Source organism: Xiphophorus maculatus, chromosome 8 (assembly GCF_002775205.1).
Source record: "Xiphophorus maculatus strain JP 163 A chromosome 8, X_maculatus-5.0-male, whole genome shotgun sequence".
Taxonomy (NCBI): domain Eukaryota; kingdom Metazoa; phylum Chordata; class Actinopteri; order Cyprinodontiformes; family Poeciliidae; genus Xiphophorus; species Xiphophorus maculatus.
The window spans coordinates 1219469-1241152 of record NC_036450.1 but is presented as its reverse complement, the minus strand read 5'-3'; the positions used below and the strand labels follow the sequence as shown (position 1 = coordinate 1241152).

Below are 21684 nucleotides of genomic sequence, written 5' to 3'. Positions count from 1 at the left end.
CAGTTAACTAGCTTCCTAACTATAACCAACCTCTTTGACTCCTTCCAGTCTGGTTTCCATGGTCACCACAGCACAGAGACTGGCCTAGTCAAAGTGTTCAATGACATCCATATAAATACGGACTGTGGCAGAACCACAGTGCTGGTTCTGTTGGACCTCAGTGTTGACCATGACATATTACTGAATCGACTGGAGAGTTGGGTCGGACTCTCCGGTCCAGTGCTTAACTGGTTTGAATCCTACATAAAGAACAGGGATTTCTTTGTTTCAATTGGAAACTTCTCATCAAAGAGGTCAAAGGTCACATGTGGGGTACCCCAAGGTTCAATCCTAGGACCCCTTTTATTCAATATTTATATGCTCCCACTAGCTCAGGTTATAACAGGAAATAATATTAGCTACCATAACTATGCAGATGACACACAGCTCTACATCACGATGTCACCAGGTGACCTTTGACCCCATCCAATCACTGAACAGATGCTTAGAACAGATAAATGTGTGGATGTGCCAAAACCTTCTCCAGTTGAACAGAAACAAAACTGAAGTTATTATTTTTGGACCTAAAGAGGAACGATCTAGAGTTATAGATCTAGAGTTATAGATATATAGTTATAGATCTAGAGTCAATGCACAGCTTCAGTTATAACTGAAAACCAGCGATCAGCCCGAAACCTGGGAGTAGTGATGGACTCTGACCTGAACCTCCAGAGCCACATAAAGACAGTTACAAAGTCGGCCTTCTATCACCTGAAGAACATTTCCAGGATTAAAGGACTAATGTCTCAGCCAGATCTAGAGAAACTCATCCATGCCTTCATCTTCAGTCGTATTGATTATTGCAACAGCGTCTTCACAGGTCTGTCCAACAAATCAATCAAACAGCTGCAGCTGATCCAGATGCTGCTGCTGGCGTTCTGACTAAAACCAGGAAGATAGAGCACATAACACCAGTTTTAAAGTCCCTCCACTGGCTCCCTGTAGCTCAAAGAATAGACTTTAAAATACTGTTGTTAGTTTATAAATCACTGAACGGCTTAGCACCACAATACATTAAAGATCTGCTGTTGTTGTATCAACCTTCCAGACCTCTCAGGTTCTGGTTCTGGTTCTGCTCTGCATCCCCAGAACCAGAACCAAACGTGGAAAAGCAGCTTTCAGCATCTATGCACCACAAATCTGGAACAAACTTCCAGAAAACTGTAAAACATCTGAAACACTGACTTCTTTTAAATCTAGACTAAAAACCCACCTGTTTAGGATTGTATTTGAAATGTAATCAATTACAAATTTATTGATGTAACTTGACTTAATGTCGTGTTTTGATGATTGATTCTATGTTTCATTGTGTTTCTGTGTTTATAATGATGTAAAGCACTTTGAAATGTCTTGCTGCTGAAATGTGCTATACAGATAAAATTTGAATGATTTATTGATCAAATACAGGAAACATAAGTTAACATAAGTTTCCCTCCTGTATATCTAATTGTTTGCTCTAATCTTCCTATCACTTAACAGTCACTTCGCTTTAGGATCTTCAAATGCAAGATCATATTCATGAGATCACACATGTTTACACTCAGAGAAAAGAAATTAAACATCAGTTCTATATAGATCAAACATGTATTACTGACTCTTCATCTTCTTCTACATTAGATCCTGGGCACTCACCCAGCAGAGGATACAGTTGAGTCAGCTGTTTATCTGGAGAGATAGCAGTAGTTATTAAATTATATATTAATGAACCTCTGTTCATTCAAGGAATACAACAACATCCACACAAGGTCAGTATTGCTGCAAAAACAGCTATAGATGCTAAAACAGATGAAATCAGACTTCTGTACTTCCCAAAGACATCAAGCCAGGAGTCCAACATAGAAGTGTTGACTCCAGAATGTTCTTTCATTTTGCCATTCAGAGTGCGCAACCCTTCAATGGCCTTCATTATGCTGCCATCAGCTGAGGTGATTAGGCAGAAATGTCCAAGATCCTTCGCCAAACATTGCACAGATACCCCCCTTTTCAGCCAACAGCATATCTAACAATACGGTTCTGGAATGCCATAAGGGAAGTTGCTGCCAATTGATCAGCAATGGCTTCAAATCCTTGCTGTGTCATATTACCCAGTCTCTGAACATTGTAATGGATGTAGTTTATTCTGCCTACATTCTTATTTATTATACACCACCATCAGAGTGATGACTCGAGTCCTGGTTTTACTTGATCTACTAGTTTATATTCATCTGGGACTCCTCTTGGTACTCGAATAGCATCAATATAAGTGAGATCTGGAGCTAACTCTCTTTTTATTCTCCATTGTTCAGGCAAAACACTATTTACTCTTTCTGTGATTTCACCAACTGTCATTGGGTAGATTGATACTGGCATTAGTAATGTAATCAGTCTGCACATCCCTGAAACATTTCTAGGAAGTCTATCAAATATTCTATCATCACCGCACCACCCCCAGATGTCACTCCTAGACACAGGGTTAAATGAAGCATTAACTTTAGAATAGAATAGAATTCAACTTTATTGTCATTGCACTGTCACAAGTACAAGCAACGAGATGTAGTTTGCATCTATCCAGAAGTGCTCTACGAGATATAGATATTTATTTACAGATGTACAAGACTATGTATGTATGGACTATAAGGGGTTATAGCAAGAGATATAGATATTGTGTATAAATATAAATATGGGAGCTATATGCACAGATTATACAGAATATATAAGAATGTTAGGGAATGGATTATAGATAAATAATGGCAGATAAAATTTACAGGTTGTATGTGTGTGTGAAGAAAACAGTCCGTGATGTGTGTGTGTGTGAGGATAGTCCATGTGTTATTGTTGTATGAGAGGATAGGGGAGTACAGTCCTTATAGTTTATGTTTTATGACAGGAGGCGTTCAAAGCGTGACAGCTGTGGGAAAGAAGCTGTTCCGGTGCCTGGTGGTTCTGGTCCGTAGGCTTCTGTAGCGCCTCCCAGAGGGCAGGAGGGAAAAGAGTGTGTGTGCTGGGTGAGTGGAGTCCTTTGTGATTTTCCCGGCCCTTTTCAAACAACGCTTCCTGTAGATGTCCTTGATGGCAGGGAGCGGTGCCCCGGCGATATACTGGGCAGTTTTCACCACCCTCTGCAGCGCCTGCCGGTCGGAGACAGAGCAGTTCCCGTACCAAGCTGTAATACAGTTGGTGAGGATGCTCTCAATGGTGCAGCGGTAGAAGTTCGTGAGGATCTCTGAGGACAGGTGGTTCTTCCTCAGGGTCCTCATGAAGAAGAGGCCCTGATGCGCCTTCTTAATGAGTTTGGAGCAGCTGGTCGTCCAAGTCAGGTCCTCGGAGATGTGGACTCCCAGGAACTTAAAGGTGTCCACACTCTCCGCCACTGTCCCCTTAATGTGGATGGGTGGATGTGGGTCAGCGTTCCTCCTGAAGTCCACGATAAGCTCCTTGGTCTTCTCGGTGTTCAGCTGCAGGTTGTTTTTGTCACACCACTCAGCCAGACGGTCTACCTCCTCCCTGTAAGCGGCCTCGTCATTATCTCTGATGAGGCCGATCACCGTGGTGTCGTCTGCGAACTTGATGATGGCGTTAGAGCCATGGACAGGTCTGCAGTCGTAGGTGAAGAGGGAGTAGAGGAAGGGACTCATCACACAGTCTTGTGGCACTCCGGTGTTTATGATGATGGTGGATGAGAAGTGGTTGTCCAGCCGGACATGTTGAGGTCGACTGGTCAGGAAGTCGAGCAACCAGTTACACATGAGTGGACTGATGCCGAGGTCTGTGAGTTTGGTAATGAGTTGTGATGGGATGACAGTGTTGAATGCTGAACTAAAATCTAAGAACAGCAGTCTGGTGTAAGTGTTCTTACTGTCCAGGTGAGAAAGGACAGAGTGCAGCGCTATAGAGACTGCATCTTCTGTGCTCCTGTTCTGCCTGTATGCAAATTGGTGGGGGTCTAGTGTGGGGGGGAGACAGGATCTGAGGTGTGCTAGGACCAGCCGCTCCAAGCACTTGGTAATGATGGGGGTAAGGGCTACCGGGCAGTAGTCATTGAGTCTGGTTGGGTTGGGATTCTTGGGGATTGGGACGATGGAGGTAGACTTGAAGCAGGTTGGTACCACAGCGCGGGCCAGGGACAGGTTGAAGATGTCCGTCAGCACTCCTGCCAGCTCCCCAGAGCACGTTCTGAGGACACGTCCAGGTATGCCATCAGGACCCGCAGCCTTGTGGGATTTAATCCTGCTCAGAGCTGCTCCTATGTCAGTGGGGAGGAAAGTCAGTGGCTGTTGGCCTGGGGTGGTAGCTGCTTTGGTTGCAGTTGTGGTATTCCCTCTCTCAAAACGAGCATAGAAGTTGTTAAGTTCGTTGAGGAAGGAGACATCAGTAGAAGCGGGGGTTGTATTGGGGTTCTTGTAGTCTGTGAGAATCTGAAGGCCTTGCCACATACGTCGGGGGTTGGAGTTAGAAAAATGATCCTCCACCTTCCTTTTGTAGTGGTGTTTGGCCTTCTTGATTCCCTTCTTCAGCTCAGCCCTGGCTGCACTGTAAGTCTGTGCATCCCCTGACCTGAAGGCGATGTTACGGGCCTTCAGCAGGAGACGAACGTCTCGGTTCATTCAGGGTTTCTGGTTGGGGTACATGGTAATGCATTTGCAGGTAGTGACACGTTCTATGGTGGTGGAAATATGGTTCAGTACAGATGAGACGTACTGATTCAAGTCTGTATGGTGGAAAATAGTCCAATCTGTATTCCTGAACCGGTCCTGGAGCACAGCGTCTGAGCCCTCTGGCCACACCTTTACTGTCCTCACGGTAGGTTTCACACGTTGGATGAGTGGTAAGTACCGAGGTGTGAGGAACAGGGAGAGATGGTCTGATTGTCCGATATTGGGGAGGGGTGTCACATTGTAGGCTCCAGCCAGATTGGAGTAGACATGGTCCAGGGTCTTGTCTCCTCTGGTGTGGCAGGAGACATGTTGGTAGAATCTGGGAAGAACTGTCTTCAAGTTGGAGTGATTGAAATCACCTGCAACAATAAAAGCAGCCTCGGGGTATTTGGTTTGGTGTTTGCTAATAGCCGCATAGAGTTCTTTCATGGCTAGCTTGGCATTAGCATCCGGGGGTTGTACACGGCAGTGAGGATGATCGAGGTGAATTCCCTTGGGAGGTAATCAGGTCTGCATTTGACCATTAAAAACTCCACATTCTGTGAGCAGTGACTCTCGGTAGTAGCAGAGTCTGTGCACCAAGCTTTGTTAATATAAATGCACAAACCTCCGCCTCTGGTCTTGCCGGAGTCATCTGCTGTCCTGTCGGCTCGGTGTGTGTGGCGTCCACTTAGCTGGATAGCATTGTCCGGGCAGCTGTTGTTTAGCCATGTTTCGGTGAAAAACATGACATTTGAGTCCATAATCCGTCTGTCACTCGTGATGGATAGTCGTAACTCGTCCATTTTATTAGCCAGAGAACGGACATTGGCAAGGAAAATGCTGGGTAAAGGGAGCCGGTGTGGTGTTAGCTTTAGCCTAGCTCGCACCCCTCCACGCTTACCCCGTCTTTGTTTACGTTCTCGTCGCGGCCTGCGTACCCTTCCACCCGGCCGGGAGAAGCGAGCAGCCTCCGGTGTTCTGGAGATCTCTGGGATGAGTCGGAGATCGGCGATCATAGAGTCAAAATTGTAGCTCCAAAGGTCCAGAAGTTCATGTCTGCTGTAGTGCAGCAACGCTGTGCAATTCTGAAAAAAAAAGTCCAGTAATAAAAAGATAAAAAAACCACTAAAGAGCAGATTCTGGAGAGACGCTGAGCCTCGCGTTGTTCACGCACCGCCATCTTGGTCTACCAGGATGTGAGTGCAATCATGACTTCATGACCTTTAATCATGACTGCACACCACCTTGCTGCAGTGAATGCCAATGTTTCTTTTTCATGCTCCTTATCAACACCTAATCTCCTGGATCAACTAGCTGTGTTTCCTGCTGGGAAACAGAATGAGTCTCATCAGTTTGTTTTTCTTGTCTTTTCTCTAAGGTTGCTCTCATGTAGTCAGCTAGATTACTTTCATCATTTAACTCCCATTCATTTTAAACTGGGGTAATCTATATGGTCACCCTAAACAAGGTTTCATAGGGAGTAAGCCCTAGTGAACTTATATAATATATATTAATATATAGTTTTTGTTGGGTAAATTGTATTTTTAGTAATTATCAAATATTCGTTGTATCATGTAGCCTTGTAGTTACATTTAGATAATGTTTAATTATATGCTTTTTCTCTTCTTCTTCTATTTTAGGTAATGTTTCTGTGTGTTAAATAACTTTGATTCCTTCCTAAGGCCTCCCTGGGAAATAGAGGTGACAGCTACTCTCAGCAGTTGTTGCCCTGCAGGACTTCCTACGAGACAGAGGTGCTAGTTGCTCCGAGCTGAGTTTAGCAGTCCTGCAATAAACTCTGCTCTGTTCTTCTTTGTGCTACAAAGCCGTTGCTTTGAAGCTATACAACGTGTCCTATTCGACGCCGTGCCTGGAGCAGAAGGATCTAGAGCAGGGGTGTCAAACTCCAGTCCTCAAGGGCCGCTGTCCTGCAGTTTTTAGATGTGCCACAGGTACAAAACACTGGAATGAAATGACTTAATTGCCTCCTCCTTGTGTAGATCAGTTCTCCAGAGCCTTGCTAATGACCTAATTATTCCATTCAGGTGTGGTGCAGCAGAGGCACATCTAAAAGTTGCAAGACAGCGGCCCTCGAGGACTGGAGTTTGACACCCCTGATCTAGAGTGTAGATAACATGTGTCTAGATAGTGAATGTCATTAGCGCTGCAACTATGTGATGAATTGTTTTCCCCCTCCCTTTGAGAAGTTGCAGCGCCCGGTGTAAGAGGGTTTCTAAAAGCAATAAAAAGCGAGGAGGGGACAAATGTGTTTCAGAGCGGTTGGAGATTTGTAACTGAAAGCACATCTCTGTCTGCTCTCCTCGCGAGAACAAAGATTCTAACTTTCTTGTCTTTCCTGTGTTTGTTTAATGTGTCTTTAATAGGTATTTAGACCTGACAGTTTTACTACTTCTAAACATTGAGTACAAGGGGGACCTGTTTCTTCAATGCACTTTTTAAATCTATTTTTTATTGTTCCATTCATTCTTTCCACTAGCCCTGCACTTTGGGGATGGCATGCGCAATGATGTTTTAAATCAATATGAAATGTAATTCCTATATTTTTTACAAGTTGGTTAACAAATGTGCCCCGTTATCTCTATAAATTCATACCATATATGAGAATTACCTCTTTGCAAAGTGCAGAGCATCCACAGTCAGAGCATCTGGACGACATCTGCAGATCTGTTACTCAATACTTGAATAGATTTTTTAATATAATCACACACTCATTCACACCAACATGAAAAGTGACAAACACAAAACTATTGGTCAGATTTGCAGTCAGTCAAAATGTCATCAGTCACAAATTTTCAGTCATTCCTCATTGTATTTCTTTACTCAAATTATTTATCAAATTTTACTGAAGCTTCAGGAATTTTCCAATGTTTTGTTAACATTTTAAATGTTTTAATATTTTAACTCTAGTCTTCAGGATCCTGTTTTAAATAATGTGCACATTTTAAAAATAGATATCTCAGACTTATGTTAGAATCCAGCAACATCTAAATTTTCTGCTGCTCATGCTTTAGATTTATCTATCAAGTTTGTTGTGGGCATTTTGTACCTGAGTCTGGAGAGCTAGCTGATTATTCTCCTATTTCCTGCGCCATCTTAAAATCCCATTATTTTATTTTTAAACGCGTAAACAGAAGCAAGACCCCATCCCAACGCTGATGATGACAAACTACTGTAGTTTAGCATTGAGAAAAAGCAACAGTTTAGAACAGGGGTCTTGACTCCAGTCCTTGAGGGCCAATCCCATACAACCTTAAATGTGCCTCTGGTCCAAACCACCTGAGTAAAATGACTGAATCCCCTTCTTACCGCCTGCTAACAACCTCTCTATGATGCAGGTGTGTTGAAGCAGAGACACCAAAAAGTTGCAGAACACCAAACCTTCATGATTGGAGTTGAAATCCCCTTTTTTAGAAGTTAATATGTTTATTGAAGCAGCCAGTCTTTGTAATGTTATCAAAGAATCAAAAACAATTAAAATAAATAAATGATTTAATATCCACAACTTTGGTTCTTATTTTATTTGTTCTTTATTGTAAAGCTTTAGCAGGTAAAACACACAACTCAATTCAACAGCTGAGAAAGATTAGATAACATGTAAACATCACCAAATAATATTTGACTTTCTGTCTCTAAAGGCTGAGGCAGATGAAATTTACTGAAATAACTGGTCGTAGAAAGAGAGAGGTATGGTAATTTTATTTATATAGCACATTTTCAGCAACAAGGCAGTTCAACCAGTAACCAGTAAGTGGGTTAGGGTTAGGGTTGTTTTCCTGTGGTAGTTGATTAATCCTTGATCACTCAAAAACCCAAAAGGAAGAAAGTACTCAATGGTAATTCCAACAAAGAATCAAAAATCATTCCAAAACTTTCATAAAAATATTTAATAAAACCAAAACTCTGATCATCTCCAATAAATTTAGAATAGAACTTCAGCCTATTAAGCTAAACGTGTAAAAGATGCATATTTGGTCTATATATTTCCCAAAATGTTAGTGCCTTTTCTTCTCTCAACTATTTTCAAAAGCATTGAAAAATCATCTTTAAAATGAGCATTAATCAAATTCATTATTAAGAATCGTCCCTTTGCTGATTTATCAGTTTCATTGTAGACTTGAAATAAACTCAACATAAAAACATGCAATTCATATTCAACTTAATAATCAGATTACTTCTGCTTCTCACACTGTTTAAAAATTAAAATGCTTAACACAGAATAAACAACAAATTATTAACATAATGAAAATATAAGAAAAATACAAAACACAACCTTCTTTAATTGTATGAACAATTCAAAATTAGGAATAGTGGAGAACTCACCTCATCTTGACATATCACAATACAAAGAAGTTTAAAACAATAAAATGATCCAAGTATTTCCATCTGATCAACTAAAATATGTAATTCTGATCTCATATGTGAACAAACAAGCAGAATCTTCAGTGTTAACTTTGTGTGTAAAACTTGTGTTAAATTAGGAGAAGACGTCACAGACACTCCTGGTGGGACTTCGTCTTTACTGAGGCAATTCAACACCAACATGGGCAACGGCAGAGAGATCTGGACATTAGTTATTGGAGATCTGAACCCAAACTGTGTTTTGCTACTGGACTTATGTGCCTGTCATGGATTGTCCATAATGAACACATTGGACAAGTGTAATGGTGTCCAACATGCTTGCAAAGGTTTGCAGGTGCTTTTTGTACTAACAAACCTTTGGCTTCAGTACGTTGATTGACTTTGTTGTCATCAAAGTGGATGTAGAGAGGATAGGATCTGTGTCTGCTGTGAGAATCTTCTGCTGCGAGTCTTTTTTCAACTGGCTGGCACATTTCACCAGCTCTAAACCCACAGCAGGCTCATTATGGGTGCCTGGGAGTTCTCCCAACTAGTCTGAATGTGTTTTGTGAACTTGGAAAATGCAGTTGACTGTTGTTTGGGGAATCCTGTGGGGTTTACCTTGGGAATATGAGGTACCAGGTATCTTGCTATGGGCTGTTAGGTCCTTTTATGACTGGTGTCAGAGTTTGGTCTGCATTTCTGGCAGTACGTCGAATCTAGTGAGAATCTGGCAAAGTTACCTTCTGTCACAAATTCTGTTCATCGTCCTTATGGATAAAAGGGAATCAATTTTGGTGGCTTTTGGATTATATCTCTATTTTTTGCCACTGATGTTGTTCTGTTGGTCATTGGATTGTGATCTGCAGCATTTGCTAGAGCAGAGTGTGAAGAAGCTGGGCTGGGAATCAGTAGATTCACACCTGAGACCATGGTCTTCAGCCAGAAAAAGGTAGCGTGCCTTTTCCATGTTAGGGAGTTTAGGTATCTTGGGGTCTTGTTCACAAATAAGAGAAAAATGCAGCAGGAAATCAACAGGCGGATTGGTGCCAGTGATGTGGGCTTTGCACTGGTCTGTGATGAAGACAAAGCGGAGCCAAAAGAAAAACTTTTGATGTTTTCTTTTGATGTTTCAATCTATGTCCCTGCCCTCATCTATGGTCAAGCGCTCTGGGTGGTGACTGAAAAAACCAGATCATGGATATACGTGGTTGAAATGAGTTTCCTGTGCAGGGTATCCGGGTTCTCCATTAGAGATGGGGTGAGAAGCTCCAGGAGGAACTCAGAGTAGAGCTACTGCTCCTACACATGGAGGGGAGCCAGTTGAGGTGGCTCAGGCATCTAGTTAGGAAGTCTATTTTTTCGGAGGTTTTAAACCCTCATTCATCCTGTTCTTCAGCTTTTCTAGCACTTCAACTTTCTTTTGTTCTCCTTTTTCCTTTATTTTCACAATCAAAAAGTCCAAATGAACAAAAGTGGATGCTGAATTAATGTTGAGCGCAATATCTTCCAGTCTGGTAACACAACTGTAGGCCTCATCCAGCAGCGTCCACCGCTCTGTTGTCAGTTTGCTGGTTTCCTTTTCAAGGTTTTCCAAAAGAGTTGACTTTTTCTCACATTCTGCTTTATTTTTTTCATATTTTGCCTTCACATCATTCAGGGTCTTCGGAACTTTTCTGGTCTTTGTCACATATTTCCAGTTTTCTTTGACATGAACTGTTTCAGGACACTTGTTGGTACATATTGTGCAGCGACCCCACTTCATGACATTACAGTGTGCTGGTTTCCGGGCCATTGTGCATCCAGGGTAGTGACAGTTCTCCTTACAAATATTACAGGTGACGGCTCCTTCTAAAAACACCAACCCCCACTTTCCTCCCCTAATTGTTTCTGTTTCTTTGTACGGCTCATCAACGTCTATAGTGAAGTTCTTGTTCTTCTTCATCTCAGCTTCATGTTTATTATAAGCTTCTTTAATCTGTTTTATTTCATTCTGTTTCTGTTCATTCAGCTCGATTCTCTCCTTCAGGTTCTGGATGCAGGCCGTCAGTCTGATCCGTTCATTCAGAACCTCCACTGTTGTTTTCAGTGGTTGAGGTTTGGTGTTTTTCAGAAAGTCTCTCAAATGACCCATTTCTTCATTTGTAAAGTCCCAGGAGTATTTTGAAGCATTTATATCTTTCTCTGTGTATCTCTGTTGCCTCTGCTGGTTATTAAACATGAAGTGAACAGGTTGATTCATCTCATCTTTAGAACATTTAATATCTGCAGCTTCCAGAGCCTGAAGAACATTTTCAGGTGTTTTTCCATCAGAGTGAGTGATCAGAGTTACAATGTTTCTCTCCAGGTCGTTTCCAAACAGAGACGTCACTGAATCAAAGATGTATCTTAGTCGGTCACTCAGTCTGTTATCACTGGCCTTCATTACCAGACCCACTGCATTGATCTGATGAACTCCATCCTCTGATCGAAACAAATCCAACAATCTTCGACTGACAGAGTTATCTTCTTCAATCCCTCTGGTGCTTCCATATCCAGGAGTATCGATGATGGTCAGAGAGAACGGCAGAGTTTGACCTTCAAAACCAAAGATCTGATAGACAATCACATCTGATGTCTGACTTTCTGTTTGATAGTTTTTCTTGTCCTCCTCTACTATCTGAAACCAGACATTATCCTCAAACTTCACTCCTACAGCGAAGTTGAACAGAGCGTTGATCAGAGTAGATTTTCCTGTTCCAGTTTCACCAACCAGTAAGATGGTTTTATTGGTCTTCATCTCATCTTCCTCTCCAACCGTCAGTCTGCTCAGAGTTCCCATCATCTCTTTCTTTGGTATCACCTGGTAGACAGCAGGAGGTCCTTCATGGATCTGAACACTTTCTGAGATCAAAGCCTCCTGATTAGATGAGGTAATTGCCATTCTGCAGAAAAACAGGACAAACGTTTATTTATTAAAAATGTAACCAAAATGCATGGGAACTTATTTTATTAATGTATTGATAATGGGATAAATAATTAATCATCCAGAACAAATTCAACATAAAAATACAGCATATGCAGTACACATGTTTGTGATGTGAAAAAAGATGTTATGTGGCTCTATGGATAAAACGTAGATTGAATTAAATGATTTATGGAGAGTGTCTGTTTTTGTTGCAGACATTTCCTAAAAGTGATGAGGTTCCGTAAAGGTTGCCAATTTCTAGCAGGGACAATGTGGGCTGTTGGCCATATGAGCCTCTATTTGTTCCACCAGCTGCATTGGTGTTGGGAACTTTGGGGATTTTGGGTTGTTGTTTTTTGCCCTCTTTTAGAGGTCCGCTCTACCCACCCAGTGTCATTTTGATTTTGGTTCTTGAACTCTATTGGGGTCTAGAAGTCTCTTTTGTGTGTATGTGTGAGGGTCAGGGTTCAGTCTCCTAGATACACACCTCTGGTTTCCAAACCAATGTTTTTATTTATTAAGTAATCTCTGACTTTCAGCTGCCTGCCTCATGCATCCTCCTTGAATTTTGGATCTTCTGTTCAGCATTTTATTACAGTTATGATCTTGCTGGCATGTTATTGTATTGTACTGATTCTTCCTGGTTACATTTTCTCTGCTAAGCTGAGTCCTTGTGTGATCATGTTCCCATGACCCCATTGTTTGTTTTTTGTATTGAGTTGGTTCAATCAGCCTCCTTGTATCTTCCTTACTTATGCACAGCTTTTGTAACTTATCAAAACCTAAACCAATAATAGGATTTGGTTTGTAACTATGAACAGTGACAGGAGATGTTGAACATTTCAGGTTTTAGCACTAAATGATCCCGAGCTGTAAATGGACTGAACTTCTACAGCCCTTTTCCAATCATCTTGACCACTCAAAGCACTTTACTTTAGAGCCACAATCCCCCATTCTCACACACAATCGGACACACATTTACACACCGATACGCAGATTGGTAGGCAATTTGGGGTTAAGTGCCTTGCCCAAGGACACATTGACATGTGGCAGGAGGAAGCTGGAATCAACCATACAACCTTCTGATCACAAGACGACTACTCTACTCACAGAGCCACAGTCATAAGATCTAGAAATGTTGAACAATTAAACATAACATAAAGTGACATCTTGAAAGTACCTACCTGTGTTTCTGTGATGTTCTGGTTGCCTGATCCATTTGGTTGTATATTTCCTCCAGTTCTTGCAACTTTTCTTCATCTCCTTGTCCTTTCATCTTCTTGATAAGGAAGTCCAAGATGACATAATTGGAAATTGAATCATCAATTGAATCATCATTCTTAACTAACACAGAAAGCTTGATCGAATGTCTATACGCTTCATTTACTAATTGTCTCTTCTCTGCCCTCAGCTTTGTTTTCTCCTTTTCAAGTCTTTCTGAAAGCTTCACCTTCTTCTCTCCTGCTTCCTGTTTCTGTTTATATTGTTGTTTCAGGGCTTCTTTATTCCTCTCAACCATCTGGGTCCTGATCACAAATTGCCAGTTTTTTTTCACATGTTCTGATGCAGGACACTTGTTGGTGCATGAAGTACATTTTCCATTTATCATCACTTCACATTGTTGAGCATTTAAAGCCTTTGTGCATCCAGGATAGTGACAGTTCTCCTTACAACCCAGGCAGATGACAGCTGTGTCTGAACCACATGTTTCATCTCTAAGAGGCTCCATTCCTTTGTAGGTCTCAGGAATAAGTACATTAAAATTTTTAGACCTTTTCATCTTCTGTTTGTTAATACAAAGAGCCTCTTGAGTTCGTTCCACATCTCTCAGGTTCAGCTCAGTGAACCTGATTCTCTCCTGCAGGTTCTGGATGCAGGCCGTCAGTCTGATCCTTTCTTTCTCAACTTCCATCACGACCTTCTGCTGGAGAGGTGGAGAGTTTTCTAGAAAGGCTGTGAACCGTTTCATTCCTCTTTCTGTTACTCTCCAAGCATTTTCTAGAGGTACTTCTGTATCTTCTGTTCGTTCTTCATCCTGGCGGTTATCAAACTGGGAGTGAACTGGTTGTTTCTTCTCGTTTTTGGCACATTTAATATTTGCAGCTTCCAGAGCTTGAAGAACATTTTTAGGTGGATTTCCCTGTGAGTTTGTCATCAGAGCTACGATGTTTTTCTCCACATCTTTTCCGAACTGAGACTTAATAAAATCATAGATGTACTTCAGTCGGTCATTGACTGGATTCTTTCTGTCCTTCATCACCAGACCAACTGTATGAACTTCCTGGATTCCATCAGCTGATTGGAATAACTCCATTAATTTCTGATTGATCCTGATATTATGTTCGACATCCTGTGTGTCTCCATATCCAGGAGTATCGATGATGGTCAGAGAGAACGGCAGAGTTTGATTCTCAAAACCAAAGATCTGATAGACGATCACGTCTGATGTCTGACTTCCTGTGTCTCTACTTTCCTTGTTCTCATCAACGACCTGAAACCAGATTTCATCCTCAAACTTCACTCCCACAGCGTAGTTGAACAGAGCGTTAACCAGAGTAGATTTTCCTGTTCCTGCTTCACCAACCAGTAAGATGGTTTTATTTGGTTTGGTTTCTTGTTTTTCTCCAACAGTTACTGAGGTCAGAGATCCAATCTTCTGTTTCTTTGTTCTCAGCTGGTAGACAGTAGGAGGTCCTGAACAAACTAGATCACTACTGGAGAAAATCTCCTCAAATCTGGATGAATAGTTTCTGTTCCTGTAATAACAATAAAGATGTTCAGTGCATGTTTTAAAATAAGACTTATAGTTTAAAAAATATTACAGTGGGATAAATTTATGTCATATGCACATATAAATCATAAACACATCTTTAAATGTACTCAGTGATGTTTTAATTAATGGCACATTGTTATAGATTCAGCTGCAGCAGAAATACAGAGTGACTGAATCACTGAATGTGGAGAAAGAGCAGATGGAAGAAATCCAATTTGCTTTGCTAAAACTATTAACAACACAAGTCTGAGTTTGCAGTTTATAGAGAGAAACGTTTCCCTACAATTATTGGCCACTTCTCCAAGAAGATCACAGCATGTATTGATTATTGATCAGAGTTAAGCTCTTTATCAGACAATACTTTAACAAGTTTTAAAGAATCTGTTCCAATTCTCTCTTTGAGAAAACCAACTTTACTAACAGGCAGTTCCACAGTCAGAAACGAGGAACTAGAGACACCAGCAACCATAGTCCAACGTTTTCCAGGGCCAGACATCAAATTGGACCAGAAACTGCTGACTGAGGATGACCATAATATAGGTAGATAGTTGTTCACATGGGTAATGACACCTAGTTACGCCAATCATAGGTCACTAAAGTTAGTATTGGTTTGGTGTTAGTTTCCCAAAACAATGTCTAAATTGTGTCCTGAAAACCAAGTGAGGCCACATAAACCTGGGAGGGTGGTTTCTGTTATATAGTTAGCAACAAGCTAACTTGCTGCTGCATGTCTGGTTTCTGACATGCAGCAACAAGCTTCAGGGTTATGTAATGTTGGAAATGTCCCATAATTTTGTGTCACTATAAGTATTTCTCCTCTCCTTGGGCTGCCACCTTATCGTGGTGGAGGGGTTTGAGTGTCTCAATCAGTGTTGTATAAAGTACTGAAATCTCAGAGTCAAGTAAAAGTACAAGTACCTCTCCAAAATACGACTTTGGTAAAAGTCGAAGTCACTGACTGAAATGTTACTTGAGTAAAAGTCTTAAAGTATCTGAAACTTCTTGTACTTAAGTATGGAAAGTACTGTAAAAATGGATGTACTCAAGTAATGTAATGAAAAGTACAAGTAAAAAGTAAAACAAGGCAAGTTTGAATGACATTTCTTATATTTTGGTAAACTTGTCAAATAAACTTAAAATAATGTACCCAACCAAGTGCAGGCAAAATGAAACCTGCTAATAAATTGTTCCAGTTTTAAAGAGTAGCACATGTTAATGGTTTGTGGTTTTGAACTCGCATGCCTTTCCTATATTCGTTAAATTCAGTCTAAATTGCTATCGCTATGGCTTCTGTCCCCCATTGAACTAGGGTGACCAGACGTCCTCTTTTTCCCGGACATGTCCTACTTTTCAGACCTAAAAAGATGTCCGGGGGGAATTTGAAAATTGTCCGGGATTTTGGTCAATTGCCTCAAAACACATTACATAGCTTACAGTGCATTATAGGGCACGGCGCTGCGTGTCACGTAATCCCTGAGCCGCGTCAGTGCGGGCAGCACGCTTCTCTGTTCGACCCTCCCTCCCACCCGCTGCAAGGTGTTCTGATTTCTAATTTCCCCAACACTGGGAGAAGCGAAACAGGTGTATCCTATTGGAGGTGATGAACAAGCCCAGGCAAGCAGGCTACGGACTTTGTTCGGTAGCCTGCTTGCTACTTGCTAATCAGTAGGTGGGGTCAAAACACTTTGTTTCTCTCTCGCGCGTTTTTGTAACGAGTAACTAAACCACACATTGAAAATGTATCGGAGTAAAAGTACGCAATTAAGTTCGGAAATGTAGTGAAGTAAAAGTGAAAGTCATCAAAATTTTTCATACTCGAGGAAAGTATGAAGTACTCCAAAATATACTTAAGTAAAGTAGTGAAGTATTTGTACTTTGTTACTATACAACACTGGTCTCAATGATTCTAGGAGCTATGCTGTCTGGGGCTTCATGCCTCTGGTAAGGTCACCCAAGGCAGACAGGTCCAAGGTGAGGGACAGACAAAGTGCAGCCTGAAGACCCCTATGACGAAAGAAATTTTGGACTTGGTGTTTCCTCGCCTGGACGTGGGTCACCGGGGCCCCACTCTGGAGCCAGGCCTCCAGAGTGGGGAGCTAGGCCTCCAGAGTGGGGTCGGGTGCAGTGTGTGATGGGTGGCGGCCGAGGGAGGGGGCCCTGGCGGTCCGATCCTCGGCTGCAGAAGCTGGCTCTTGGGACGTGGAATGTCACCTCTCTGGTGGGGAAGGAGCAGGAGCTAGTGTGTGAGGTTGAGAGGTTCTGGCTAGAAATAGTTGGTCTCACCTTGACGCATGGCTCTGGTTCTGGAACCAGTCTCCTTGGGAGGAGCTGGACATACTTCCACTCTGGAGTTGCCCACGGTGAGAGGCGTCTGGCAGGAGTGGGCATACTTGTTGCTCCCCATCTCGGTGCCTGTACGTTGGGGTTAACCCCGGTGAACGAGAGGGTAGCCTCCCTCTCCCTACGGGAGGGGTGACGGGTTCTGACTGTCATTTGTGCTTACGGGCCGAACGACAGTTCAGATTACCCACAGTTCTTGGAGTCCTTAGAGGGGGTACTGGAGAGTGCTCCTCCGGGGGACTCCCTTGTTCTGCTGGGGGATTTCAACGCTCATGTGGGCAATGACAGTGAGACCTGAAGGGGCGTGGTTAGGAGGAACAGCCCCCCCAATCTGAACTCGAGCGGTGTTCTGTTGTTGGACTTCTGTGCTTGTCATGGATTGTCCATAACGAACACCATGTTCAGGCATAAGGGTGTCCATATGTGCACTTGGCACCAGGACACCCTAGGCCACAGTTCGATGATCAACTTTGTCATCGTTTCATTGGATCTGTGGCCGTATGTCTTGGACACTCAGGTGAAGAGAGGTGCGGAGCTGTCCACTGACCACTACCTGGTGGTGAGTTGGCTCCGGTGGTGGGGGAGGAAGCCGGTCAGACTTGGCAGGCCCAAACGTGTGGTGAGGGTCTGCTGGGAACGTCTGGCGGAATCCCCTGTGAGACGGAGCTTTAACTCCCATCTCCGGCAGAACTTCGAACACGTTCCAGTGGAGGTGGGGGACATTGAGTCTGAGTGGACCATGTTCCGTGCCTCCATTGTTGAGGCAGCCAATCGGAGCTGTGGCCGCAAGGCTGTTGGTGCCTGTCGTGGTGGCAACCCTCGAACCCGTTGGTGGACACCTTCGGTGAGGGATGCCGTCAGGCTGAAGAAGGAGTCGGGCCTTTTTGGCCTGTGGGACTCCGGAAGCAGCTGATGGGTACCGGAGAGCGAAGCGGCATGCGGCTCGGGTGGTTACTGAGGCAAAAACTCGGGTGTGGGAGGAGTTTGGAGAGGCCATGGAGAAAGACTTCTGTACCGCTTCGAGACGATTCTGGTCCACCATCCGGCGTCTCAGGGGGATGCCGGATAGTCGTTGGAGCAGTACTGCACCAACACTGTTTACAGTGGGGATGATGTGCTGCTGACCTCGACTCGGGATGTTGTGGGCCGGTGGGCAGAGTACTTCGAAGACCTCCTCAATCCCACCAACATGCCTTCCATTGAGGAAGCTGAGCCTGGGGACTCTGGGTTGGGCTCTCCAATCTCTGGGGACGAGGTCGCCGAGGTGGTTAAAAAGCTCCTCAGTGGCAGGGCCCCGGGGGTGGATGAAATCCGCCTAGAGTTCCTTAAGGCTCTGGATGTTGTAGGGTTGTGTTGGCTGATGCGACTCTGCAATATCGCATGGACATCGGGGGCAGTTCCCCTGGATTGGCAGACTGGGGTGGTGGTCCCCCTGTTCAAAGAGGGGGACCGGAGGGTGTGCTCCAATTACAGGAGGGTTACACTCCTAAGCCTCCCTGGCAAGGTCTATTCAGGGGTCCTGGAGAGGAGGGTCCGTCGGATAGTCGAACCTGGGATTCAGGAAGAGCAGTGTGGTTTTCGTCCTGGTCGTGGAACACTGGACCAGCTCTACACCCTCGGCAGGGTCCTGGAGGGTTCTGGGAGTTCGTCCAACCGGTCTACATGTGTTTTGTGGACTTGGAAAAGGCGTTCGACAGTGTCCCTCGGGGAGCCCTGTGGGGGGTTCTCCGGGAGTATGGGGTACCGGGCCCTTTGATATGGGCCCTGTATGACCGGTGTCAGAGTCTGATCCGCATTGCTGGCAGTAAGTCGGGCTCGTTTCCGGTGAGAGTTGGACTCCGCCAGGGCTGCCCTTTGTCACCGATTCTGTTCATTACTTTCATGGACAGAATTTCTAGGCGCAGCCAAGGTGTTGAGGGGATCCGTTTTGGTGGCCTTAGGATCTCATCTCTGCTTTTTGCAGATGATGTGGTCCTGTTGGCTTGATGAGGTCGCGGTTATTCTGGTTATTATGGTTATTTACAGCTCTCGCTGGAGCGGTTCGCAGCCGAGTGTGAAGCGGCCGGGATGGGGATCAGTGCCTCCCAATCCGAGGCCATGGTCTTGAGCCAGAAAAGGGTAGAGTGCCTTCTCCAGGTCAGGGGGGGTGTCCTGCCCCAAGTGGAGGAGTTCATGTATCTCGGGATCTTGTTAATGAATGAGGGAAGAAGGGAGCGGGAGATCGACAGGTGGATTGGCGCAGCGTCTGCCGTCAAGCAGGCACTGTACCGGTCCGTCGTGGTGAAGAGAGAGCTGAGCCAAAAAGCGAAGCTCTCGATTTACCGGTCAATCTACGTTCCCACCCTCATCTGTGGTCATGAGCTTTGGGTCATGACCGAAAGAACGAGATCGCGGATACAAGCGGCCGAAATGGGTTTTCTCCGTAGGGTGGCTGGGCTCTCCCTTAGAGATAGGGTGAGAAGCTCAGTCATCCGGGAGGGACTCAGAGTAGAGCCGCTGCTCCTTCACATCCAGAGGAGCCAGTTGAGGAGGCTTGGGCATCTGGTCAGGATGCCTCCTGGACGCCTCCCTGGTGAGGTGTTCCGGGCACGTCCCACCGGGAGGAGGCCCCGAGGAAGACCCAGGACACGCTGGAGGGACTATGTCTCTCTGCTGGCCTGGGAACATCTTGGGGATTCCCCCAGAGGAGCTGGAAGAAGTGGCTGGGGAGAGGGAAGTCTGGGCCTCCCTTCTGAAGCTGCTACCCCCGCGACCCGACCCCGGATAAGCAGAAGAAAATGGATGGATGGATGGATGGATGGATGGATGGATGGATGGATGGATGGATGGATGGATGGATGCCAGTATTTCTAACAAACTGAATCACAGAACTTCCTCTAACTTTAGGATCACTTGCTTTAATGATTTGGGTTTTTTGTACAGATATACTCACTGTGCCATGGTAGTTCCCAAATCAGAAATCTGCAACGATTGAGACAAATAAATCAAATGAAACGTAATAAAAAACCTAAATCACTTGTCATTAAAGACTTCCAAAAAGTTACAGTTGAATCTGAAAAAGAAATTGCAAAATAAATTCATGAATATTTTAGAATCGTTACAAAATTCTAGAAATATCTATTTAGTTAATATCAAACATGGCAATAAATTCAATAAATCATGTAGCTCTACTCAGATCACCAGCTGACTCATCAGTTTTATAAAAGAGAAAGCAGAAGTTCAAACTTGAAGTTTTTCTGTCTTATCAGAAACAAGTTGTGAAAAGAAACAGATACAAAAAGAAAAGATGTCATTTATAAAACAAATCTTTACAGAAATACAACTTTAGATCCTCCTGATTAAAAACTATTGAATGACACATTTTATGTTTATTTTCAGTAACTAATGCTGTAGGAAATCTTTTAATCTGATCATGTTTGCACTTTGCTGTTTAACCAACATTGTTCTCATATACAGCTGAGGCCTAAAACAGGAAAATCCTGTTTAGGTTTAACTGACAAATTCAGAAAACAAATAAACCTGTGTTCACTTCCTTAAACCAAATCTTAAATAAATATTTATAAAACCTTATTTTAACAGCAACAGTGAGTGTAATGTTACTATTACATGTGATTTACAAATGAGGATATAATAAATATGTAGTAAATAATACAAATGTAAGGAGATATTTCATTGTGTTGAAATATAAAATATTTATATTTTAATATAAATACAATTGTTATTATGCAATTGTATTTACATTACCTAAAATATATTAACAATGTCCTTTTTCCAGCTTTCTGAGTCTCAAACAATAGATAATAAAACTGATCCTACCTTCTGTTGTCGGGTTGAAAAGTTCTGCAGATCTGAGCAGGAGGAAGACGGTCCCACCTATAAACTGTGAAATGATCTGCAACCAATTTATGCTGCTGGGTTTCTGAGTCATGTGACCAAAAGGGTCATGTGATTTCACAGAAATGCTCATCAAGCCACCCTATTGTGTTTGCATTGTTTTTTATTGATATGAGCCACAGAAATCAGGAAGTAAATCAGTTATATGAACTAAAACATGAGAAAAACTGAGTTGCTGTGAATGATATTACAGTTTTTTAGCTTTACTTCCATTTTAAAATAAAGATGTTTTCTTTGGTGCTCCAGATTTTGTCTCATTTTTCTGAGGTTGATGTAATGTAAATCAGTGGTCCCCAATCTTTTTATTACCGCGGACCGGTCAAGACTTGGCAATTTTGCTGCGGCTGGGTGGGGGGTTAGGGTTCAGGGAGCCCTGAAGTTTGAAGGCTTCATTCCTCATTAACAAGGGGGGCGACCATAAGATAATGCTTCTGCATGTTGGCATTCTAGCTAAAGCCTTTTTTTTTCTGCCCCGATTTTCCCTTTACGACAATCTTCCAACGTCCTGCAGTGTGTGGTGTGTAACGTGGTGGTGTGTTGAATATGGCCGATCTAAAATCGGGCACATTCAACATTGTCTTGGCCCTTTTATCTCAGCCTGTTGGGTTTTCCCTGACTGGGAGCGAAACGCAGCCTGTTGAATGTGACAGGTAGCCAATCAGAAAGCGCGGTGACGTAAGAAATGGAGGGGATCCCAGACAGTTGACTTAGCGCAA

At 43.2% G+C, this 21684-nt stretch overlaps 1 protein-coding gene across 1 annotated transcript; it reads right to left on the bottom strand.

Annotated features, from left to right (window-relative positions):
* Nucleotides 1-8184: 8184 nt before the first annotated feature.
* Nucleotides 8185-20971, bottom strand: LOC102229642. The gene is made up of 4 exons (XM_023338804.1): nucleotides 20891-20971; nucleotides 20007-20035; nucleotides 13146-14717; nucleotides 8185-11938 (listed from the first exon to the last, which is right to left on the bottom strand). The coding sequence occupies exons 2-4, from the start codon at nucleotides 20012-20014 to the stop codon at nucleotides 10369-10371; spliced, it is 3150 nt and encodes a 1049-aa protein (XP_023194572.1). The 5' UTR covers nucleotides 20015-20035; nucleotides 20891-20971; the 3' UTR covers nucleotides 8185-10368.
* Between the last annotated feature and the right edge of the window lie 713 nt (nucleotides 20972-21684).

Bases quoted from the DNA above. Each gene is read 5' to 3' on its own strand.
- LOC102229642 (XM_023338804.1), bottom strand. The intron at 11,939-13,145 runs GTAGGTACTTTC...GTTTTTCTGCAG, and splicing joins AGAACATCACAGAAACACAG to AATGGCAATTACCTCATCTA.